Source organism: Montipora foliosa, chromosome 12, assembly GCF_036669935.1.
Source record: "Montipora foliosa isolate CH-2021 chromosome 12, ASM3666993v2, whole genome shotgun sequence".
NCBI classification, from domain to species: domain Eukaryota; kingdom Metazoa; phylum Cnidaria; class Anthozoa; order Scleractinia; family Acroporidae; genus Montipora; species Montipora foliosa.
Window position 1 is genome coordinate 221,984 of NC_090880.1, and position 9,421 is coordinate 231,404.

General features: G+C 39.7%; 1 protein-coding gene across 1 annotated transcript; it reads left to right on the forward strand.

Annotated features, from left to right (window-relative positions):
- The first annotated feature begins 2,513 nt into the window (after positions 1–2,513).
- LOC137979550 (uncharacterized) lies at positions 2,514–8,383 on the forward strand. The gene is made up of 4 exons (XM_068826823.1): positions 2,514–2,788; positions 5,270–5,332; positions 5,587–5,865; positions 7,120–8,383. The coding sequence occupies exons 1-4, from the start codon at positions 2,639–2,641 to the stop codon at positions 7,375–7,377; spliced, it is 750 nt and encodes a 249-aa protein (XP_068682924.1). The 5' UTR covers positions 2,514–2,638; the 3' UTR covers positions 7,378–8,383.
- The last annotated feature ends 1,038 nt before the right edge of the window (positions 8,384–9,421 follow it).

Genomic DNA, 9,421 nt, shown 5'->3' on the forward strand with positions numbered 1-9,421 from the left:
CAATGAAAATGTAGTAGCTGTACATAAGATCAAGGAAACATTAACCTTAAACAGCCCGGCTTATGTAGGTATGTGTATTTTAGATCTAAGCAAAACACTAATGTATGATTTTCATTACAATTACATCAAAACTAAATATGGAAGTAAAGCAAAATTATTATTCACAGACACAGATAGTTGGGTTATGAAATAGGCCATTTCCGAGTTCATGTCTGCCTCCTCTTCAAAGCGAGTCTAAGTGCAAAGTTTTTGTGATGGTAATTAGTTCTACTTTACATATGAATGAAAACTAATTTTCGTAAGAAAAACTTCGCACTTAGACTCGTTTTGAAGAGGAGGCAGACATGAACTCGGAAATGAGCTATTGAAACCAATGATGTGTATCAAGACTTTTGGAGTAATACAAACAAATTTGATAACAGTGACTATCCTGAAAAAAGTCAATTCTATGATAAAAGTAATATTAAAAAAGTTATAGGAAAGTTCAAAGATGAAGCTTCAGGCATTCCTATCACAGAATTCATCGGCTTGTGATCTAAAATGTATTCATATATCAAAGACAATGATCAAAATAATAAAACAGCTAAGGAAATAAAAAAAGAATGTCATAAAAAAGAATATCAAGCATGATAATTACAAAGATGTTCTATTAAACAACAAACAAATCTATCATATAATGAAAACCATTGGAAGGGACGTATACAAAACATGGACCCCAGGTCCATGGACCACCCCTGTGGACCACCCCTCATTTTGCAAAATTACAAGCACAAAAATCTTCACACTTATATGCAATTGTCTCTAATTATAGACGCCTGAAAAATTCAGGGGGCTTGAATGGGATTCGAGCCCATGATCTCTGCGATGCCGGTGCAAAGCTCTACCAACTGAGCTTTGAAGTCACTCAGTTGGGAGCAGCTGAACTTGTTGGGCTCATTTGTTCCGGTGAAGGACTATGAATGAAATGAACTTATATCAGAAAAGCGGTTTTTAGACGAAGCCCTTTGGAGCCACCAATAGGTGGTATAAGTGTCTGTAACCGGCTATTGCTTAAATCAATTTATTTTTTGATTGAATTTCCCGCTAATGAGACTCCTGCTGGACCCCGATGACCAATATTATCACAAGAAACTAGCTTGACGTCATATCGTCACCGAACAGGAATTGTCTTTGTCTTTTTGCAGAAAAAGTAGTCTTAAATAGATAGTACATGGGCTCCTGGTCTGTAAAAATACCGTGACATAGGCTTAGTAAGGGAACTGTTCGCTCCTAGTCACGGGTTCGTGCTTAAATTTTCCAGATAAGTGCGAGGATCACTTCTCTCTTTCGCCTAAAACTTTTTTCCGCTGGTAAAACATATCGAGGGTACAAAATGAGGGGTGGTCCACAGGGGTAGTCCATGGACTGGGGTCCATGTTTTGTATACGTCCCATTCGAAGCAACAATCATCAACTTGCAAGCTATAGCTATGAGCTGAACAAAGTGTCATTTTCATGCTTCGATGACAAATGATATTTATTAGACGATGGAATAAAATCATATGCTTACGGGCATTATAAAATCAACACACTAAAACAATCTGAATGACAAACTTTACCGACAAAGTTTACGCATAAAGTTTACTCACAACGTTTACTACTAACGTTTACTACCAAAGTTTACTCATCAAGTTTACTCATCAAGTTTACTCATAAAGTTTACCTACAAAGTTTAGTACTAAACTTTGCTCACAAAGTTTTAATTACTTACAAAGTTTACTACTAAAGTTTACTCACAAATCTTACTGATAAGAAAAATATATAGATTAATTTTTTGCAGCTGTATTCTGTTGTAAATTTTTTTGAAAGATTTAGCATTGACCGCAAAATTGAGCGTAAAATTGAACTCATAATGAAAAAAGAGCTCATACTCCCAACTCCTATACTACTGAGATAAATAATAAATAGTACGTGATGGATCACTCTCTCCATCGCTGTTAAACGTGGACTGCTTGGAATAGTACTTGTTAGAATATAAACACGCAGTGATAACCTACCACTGTCACATGATCGAAGGATTCTACTAAAACTAACCCAGACTTAACTATAACCGTCTTAGCTTACTCTCTTTTAAAATAACATTAAGACAACTTCTAAATGAGAAACAAGAACCCGAAATACTTACAAGAGCAGCTATCCAACAAGGAGCAAACACGTAGCTGGTGTATACGAAGCGGACTTCATACCTATCCACCATGCCAAGCACCAAAAAGATGGCGCTCATCACAACCTGAACGATCGAGATGACTTTAAAGAATCGTCTGTTATGCCCCATTTTACAGTTTGGCGAAGTGACTGAAAGAAATATAGACCTGAATTTTGAAATTCAGCTTATACCACAGAAGGACCATACAAGAGGCGCGTGTGATTAGTATCTGCATATTTACAAATTTGCATATGAAATTTCTCTCAGTCGCCAAAACCACAGTTAACGTTTACATTAAATAAAAAGAAGAAAAAACCTGTCACGAATTAATTGCCTCATATACCTTTATCAGTTATTGTAAGTCACGTATGCGGAAAATTATCTGTTGGATGACTTTTCCGCACACCAGGTTTGATTCCAATAATTCTTACAACTTTGAACAACTTGACGTAAAATGGCGTACAACAGTCAGGATTTGAAAGTCGTTTCCATATTTCAGCTCGTGATGACCGCCGTCTTCTTGATTCTTGGTTTAGTAGATCGATTTGAAGTACGATACTTGTATACCAGCTTTCTGATGGCGCCATTTTGGACAGCTGCCATTGTAAGTAGACTTAACTTGGTCGCACGGTTCCATGCGTTGCCTCCCTCGTTTAATCAAACGCTCTAGACTGCTCGTAGATTTTTTAAACCCTGCGGGTTACAGCCGTTTCATGCAGCTGGCTTCCGATCGGTGAGAACAATTCATTTTCTTAGCTATATACTTCGCTTGACGAAGTTCCATGCATGTGTCAGCGACTCGAGTTAGCCTTCTGTGGAACAACAGTTTTAAGGGTTTGTTTATTTGTTTGACTTTTAGACTTGAATCATTCTGGAATCACGGTGAACTTTCACGCCATGAGAAAGCGCATGAACCATTTTCAAAATTGACTTCTATACCACCATCTGCTCAATCATTCTGTAATATTCACCGTCTTTAGTCAGTTTACTTATTTTCTTCATGCATAGCTTGAATTTATGTTTACCGTGAGTCTGAAATGAATAAAGCCGCTGTTACACGTTGAAACTTTTAGCTGAAACTTGTGTGCAACGGCGTTCCGAAACATGTTTCAGCACGCGTTGGACCGTGTAACATGGTCGGTTTCGTGAAACGTTTTGAACTTCCGTTGCGAGACAAGTTTCACGAAAAGTAGAACCGCTTTATACTTCTGCAAGGGTCGCAACGATCGCATTGGTGACAAAAACAAGAGTTTCACCGTGTAACACCACTTTGTGAAACCGGTCTCCCTCGCTCTTGTCAAACTACGCTGCGTAAGCCAAGCAAAAACCGGCTAAGGCCATGTAAACAACATTTCGAGACCAGTTTCAACGTTTCCGAACAATTTTCGACCTTTTATGTTACACGGTGCAACGCCTGCTGACACTTTTTTTGCAGGGCCGTTGCACATGAGTTTCAGCTAAAAGTTTCAACGTGTGACAGCGGCTTAACTGTCAATTACAGTTTGCTAGGGGAGTGAGTGATTGCTTAGCTAATCGCTGAGAATTAATTGCTCAAAATTGTGACTGTGAGCTTAGAAATAACTTAAAGGCGTTTTTAACCGAGGTGCCTAAGAACGAGGTCTGCAGTTAAGAAAACTATGAAGTGAGATTCTAGCTCTCAAATCCAGACTCTCGCTCAGAAGCATAACTACTTCTCAGTCTTCATCGATCTGTTTGCGTGGCTGCACTCGTCTGGTGGTTCAATAGCCATAACCTTAAATTTTATCTTTTGATAGTCGACTTGCGAGGTTCAAAACCACATTAACTGTGAGAAATGACAGAATTCTCTATAACTGTTGACACTACAGTGATCGTATTCCGCTGAAATACGTGGGATATCGATATCGCGTAATATTGATCTGCATTCGCCTAGGATGCGATCTGTAATTATACAATGGTGGAGAGAGGGTTGACATGTTTGTTTTTTTGGGGGGCTGAACAGACATAACTCAACTTTGCCAATATGTGTGACCTCCATTCAGTATTGCCACACTTAAATAAAATAATGATTTCGCTAACAATTATGTTTATATTAGTAGCGGTGAACAATAAAACGTTACAGAAAACAGTGTTAAACGGCAAAATGCCAAGTTATTTTTGTTCCAGGATTTCAAAAGATTTGGATAATTATGCTCAATATTAATTTTGGCGATGTGGGGAGATTTAACCATACGAATAAAGCTTTAACCATAGTTTTACTGATATCAGTGTAAGGTGAATCACCAATTCGACCTTTGTGGCAGACTCCAGTGGTTCCGAGAGAAACAAGCTCTTTCAAATTGGTATGGTAAAAAGAAAAAAACTCATTATTTTGCTCCATTATGTCAACATGAAAAACCTAATATGTATCCTAAGCACTTGTTATGTTGAAGCAGTAGCGACGCCTCAATGTTATCCTCCATTACTCTAGCTTGATTATTGTAAAATGAGTATCCGAGTAACGAAAAAAAAAAAAGAACAAACAAAAGAAAAAACAAAAACAAAAAACACTTGCTCTGATGCAGCCCAAGAGTGTTGAATTTATCGCAAAACCTTTGGGCATGTACTTTGTGTACTGTGTAATTGAGGGACTAGTGTCCAGATTCTTCTTAACCAGCCTAAAGCCCTTCAATTGTCAGTCAGTTTTTGTTGCTATTATTCCGGCAGAATGCTTGATTCGTTTGCCGGTGGCACTATTTCGCCCAAAATAATCATTGCTGGCATAATATGTAAAATTTTATCGCCGGCTGAATACAGTGGTTGCGTGAGAAACAGGCTCTATTGTTCATCGAATCCCTTCCCTACAGCCTTTCTCCTACCGACCCCTTCCTTCAGCTTCAACTCAACGTAATGTAATAAAATTAAATAAATAAAAATAAGTATTTAAAGACATGAGCCCCACCTGCACCCAAGCCGCACGGACCATCAAACGTGTTAAGACAACACATACTCAGAGACTGTCATACGAAGTGTAAACATCTTGTACACCCGCACCAGTTTTTAGTTAAGTGTTTTCTTTGTAAATCGTCCTGATAGTGTCTGATTGTTCTCTTTTCTTTCAACCAAGGTGTTACCAGTTGGCATCGTAGGCCTGGTTTTGTCCCGCATGTCAAGACGCCCCCCAAATTTGGTAAGACAGCTGTCTACAGCATTCTGTGAGTAAGGTTTTTCCAAAAGACTAGCAATGGTCTTTGATTTCCAAAACAGCACAACTCTGGGGGCTCTTCCCCCTTGGAGCACAACATCAGAGCGTACATCCGGCACCGCATGGCACCGTCACGGCACTGCACGGTACGGAAGGGAACAGCACGGCACGGTACGACACGGCAAGGCCATGTACTCATTCACTCTGACTCGCTTCTCTTCTTTCCTGCTCTCTTTCAGATTTATGCCCTGAAGTCAGTCAGTGTGGCTTGCGCTGTGATGTCAGCAGCAACAATGTACCACTATCAATGGGGTATTTCCATATTGGTATATCACAAGGCGGGTTACCCTTTTCACTTCGTAGAAAAGGACACCGAATTTAACTTCACCCGTCAGGAAAATATTATGTTGGCCATATCCTCCTTAGCAATTCTATTTTCCATCATTGAGATGATCCTTGCCTTTGCAAGCGCCAAGAGCTGTGGTGACACAGGCTATGAGCCTCCTCAAGATAATCAGGTACACATAGTTACCAATAGAACGAAAGGCTACTTGTGATTCATCTACAATCTGACTTTTTTGAGAAATTTTGCAAGCGCTAAGAGCCTATTCGAGAGGATCAGGTACACTTATAGTGGTGGACTTACGAAGTGGAGGTGGCTAGTGGTGGATATCCACCATTATTAAAAACTGGATCATTGGATAGTGCAATTCGAGAGTTTTGATTGGCTAAGCCATCATGGGTTATGAGCCATTATACCATGATCTACAAACACGGCAAGCATATGCGTGATTTTTTGGGCCTTTTTATATTTATTCTAGTCTAGTTTTCTATATTTTGGGGGCGTTTTTAATAAAACAATTATTCCACTCTCGCTTGTTGGATATGAGATGATTATAGCCAACTCGGCGCTACGCGCCTCGAAAATATTCAATTGTTGTTCATCATGAACAATACCTAGCTAGTGCTGAGACATGCTACTTAATTGAAAGAAATATAATTTTCAAATAAACTTAATAGGCTTAACAATCCCAACTGGCAGGAGACAGACCGGTTGGCTATTTGCAAGCATGACCAGGGAGTCAGTTGAACTAGGGTCCGCCGAGAAACAGCTCCAGCCTAGAGGTCAGAGCGTGGCTTGAACCCACGACCTTCGGATATCAAGTCCTGCGCCCTAACCACCCAGCCATGCTGCCTCACAAAGCTGCCTTGCTTAGAATAACTGAAAGCTACTTGTCCTTGTCAATTTTCCTGTCCTTTCAGTTTGATTCCAAACAAATAACACGCAACAGTTATGTCGCTTTCTTTCAGTTTTTTGTTTTAAATTAAAGTAATGAACTATAAATACATGATTCGCTTGTTAGTTTGCTAGTTTGCGAGAAATGATATGAAGTCACATCATGTGGTAAAAGAGGCTTGAGGTTGCATCGAACGTGATTCGAAGTTTACTTGTACCTCACACTCGAATCCGGGCTTGAGGTTGCTACGATTAATAGGGTCATATGCGGGCCTTAATATCAAGCTGTCAAAGAAGGGGCGGAGGAGGGTTGAAAACTTTTGACAGCTACGAGCAGCGACATTTACACTCAGGCGACCAGGAGCAAAGAGAGGACTCTCTTTGACAACACACCTTTATGTAGAATTCTGATATGACCCATGAAGCCAATTGTTTACCGCCAACCAGATATCCTTAACAATGACCCTTTCCCGTCTTACATAAACCTAATTATTCATGCTGCATAATTGGTGGCCTTTTTATTCCTTGTTTTAAGGTAGTGTACCCCTTTCGCCAATTAGGAACCGGACAAATCCAACTGCAACCACCACAACCGACCCATCCGATGGTTGCAGGTCAGGCGGTGATTGCTGGTCAGCAGATGGTTGCAGGTCAGCCGATGGTTGCATGTCAGCCGCTGATTGCAGGTCAGGCGGTCGTTGCAGGTCAGCAGATGGTTGCTGGGCAGCCGTTGGTTGCAGGTCAGCAGATGGTTTACGATCAGAAGATGGTTTCAGCTCAGTCGAGTGTCTAGCCAATAAAAGCCCAATCAGTAATAAATTATCCTTCTTGTTTTTCCTTCTTGGTCTCCAAGATGGATAAATGTTTGTTTCTTGAGAAATTGAAATTTGTATTCGATGGTTGTCCATATTTAACCGTATTTATAGTTAGATTAGGCTTTGATGGCCTCAATCGTAGGTCCACTGGGATTGACAGAGACAGCCTTTCCTGCCCGTACTGTTCGCCTGCCACATTATATCCATATCACTTAGGCTCTAGTAATAAAACTTGTGATGAGTATGATATTCAGGAATTTTACATTGAATGGTACTTAAATGATATTCAGCGATAGTATCACAACCCCAGTGAATAATTTGCTTTCCTTGGTCGTCACCAAGGTGGTGACGCAGTCGCAATTACTTTGTAGTCCTGTAGAGACGTCGGGTCAGTACAAGGAAAAACTGCTCGGAACCCTTAGAGAACGGTATTATTTTCGTAATATGATCGCATGTCCCGAGAATACCTGAATAGGCCATTATCGAGTTGCCTTTTGCCTCTGTGTCAAAACGGGTCTAAGTGCGAAACCATTCACATGAAATACAAGTTTTTTTTTTTCATGCAAATCTAAGTCGTTTTCAGGAAGAATGGTTTCGCACTTAGAAAGGTTTTGAAACAGAGGTACAAGGAAACTGAGAATGGCCTTTTCAAAGGATGTCCCAGTACTGTTAATTCAACTCTAGTCCTCACGTCACATGACTGCGTGTTTCGAGTTCAAGATGGCCGCTGTAAAGTTGAAAGGTCACGCTTTTGTCTTGTACTCCTGGTCTCTTCATGCTATGGAACTGGTATAAGCGCCGGCCTGATGGGGCCATTTGGCTTAAGTGCCCCGACGTTTGTCCTTTGTCCATCTAGGGGTGTTTATTAATTACATACGAATTCTTTATACCACCATGCAAACAGTCCAGTGACCACAGAAACAAGCAATAAAACACAAAAGCAAGGAAGAAAAAGTACTTTTGTATCGACAAATCGTTTGAATATATATAGTTCCGACAATATGCTCAATACTTTTGCGTTAAACTGGCGTGATCTATTTTGTTTAGAGAAGTAGCAGTTTAGCTAATAAATTCTGATTTATGCTGTATTGGTTAAATGAAATATACATCATTTAAACCAATGCACTCACTAATTTTATACGAATTTTGAGGCCGGAAAATTCTGGGGTTATATTAATTAGTCTTTTGGGCTGCTGGCGCCCTTACTTTTTCATTCAGGGCTATTCGACCAAAGTTCAGAGCAAAACTATTAAAAACTTAGACTATTACACCTGGTTCTTCGGAACGTATTCAGCCGGGAACATTGATTTCGTTTTTTTTTTTCGTGGATCTCGCCTGCAACTCAGCCCATGAACTTGCAAAAATGAACTCGACCAATATATTTTTTTTAAACTGGCCTCAAGCTAGTTAGCAATAACTGAGGAGGGACGAGAAGTAATATATCAAACACGAAAGACCGTGTTTGGTCACATGTCCAAACACCCAGAAGAGAGTTGAAAATACAACACGTGTAGCGGAGTATTTTTGACGAACTTCGAGGTGTTTGGAAATGTGGTCAAACACTTTCTTGAGTGTTTCACCTTCTCAATCAAAACTAAAATAGAAAAGAAAATGGAGAAGTAAAATTGTCAAAATCTATGCTAATTAAGATCAGATATCCAAACACCGTCACGATCATGGATTTCTTTGTTTAAACTTGATGAATTATTTATGAGTTTGAAAAGGTTAAGGGTTTTAAATTTTCACAACGGGTAATATAAATATTCCTTAAAAGATGAAATATAAATATTATAAAAGTGATTTTGGAATTTCACAGTTACTTTGAAGAAGCAAAAAGAAAGCTACTGAAGGGTATTGTAGCTGGATAATGGAATGGCAACCATCGGCTGAGCTGCTGTATTGGTCGGTTGCAGGGGGGTTTGTCCGGCTGCACATTGACTAGGCACATTGCCGCCTGAAAATTAAAGAAAAACAAAAACAGCGTTTTGACTTCTTAGTATCGAGTCATCCTTGCAAATCACG

Excerpts from the sequence above, each read along its gene's own strand:
- LOC137979550 (XM_068826823.1), top strand. The coding sequence starts at position 2,639 with ATGGCGTACAACAGTCAGGATTTGAAAGTCGTTTCCATATTTCAGCTC. Across the intron at positions 5,333-5,586 it reads CAAGACGCCCCCCAAATTTG|ATTTATGCCCTGAAGTCAGT; the intron begins GTAAGACAGCTG and ends GCTCTCTTTCAG. Across the intron at positions 5,866-7,119 it reads AGCCTCCTCAAGATAATCAG|GTAGTGTACCCCTTTCGCCA; the intron begins GTACACATAGTT and ends CCTTGTTTTAAG.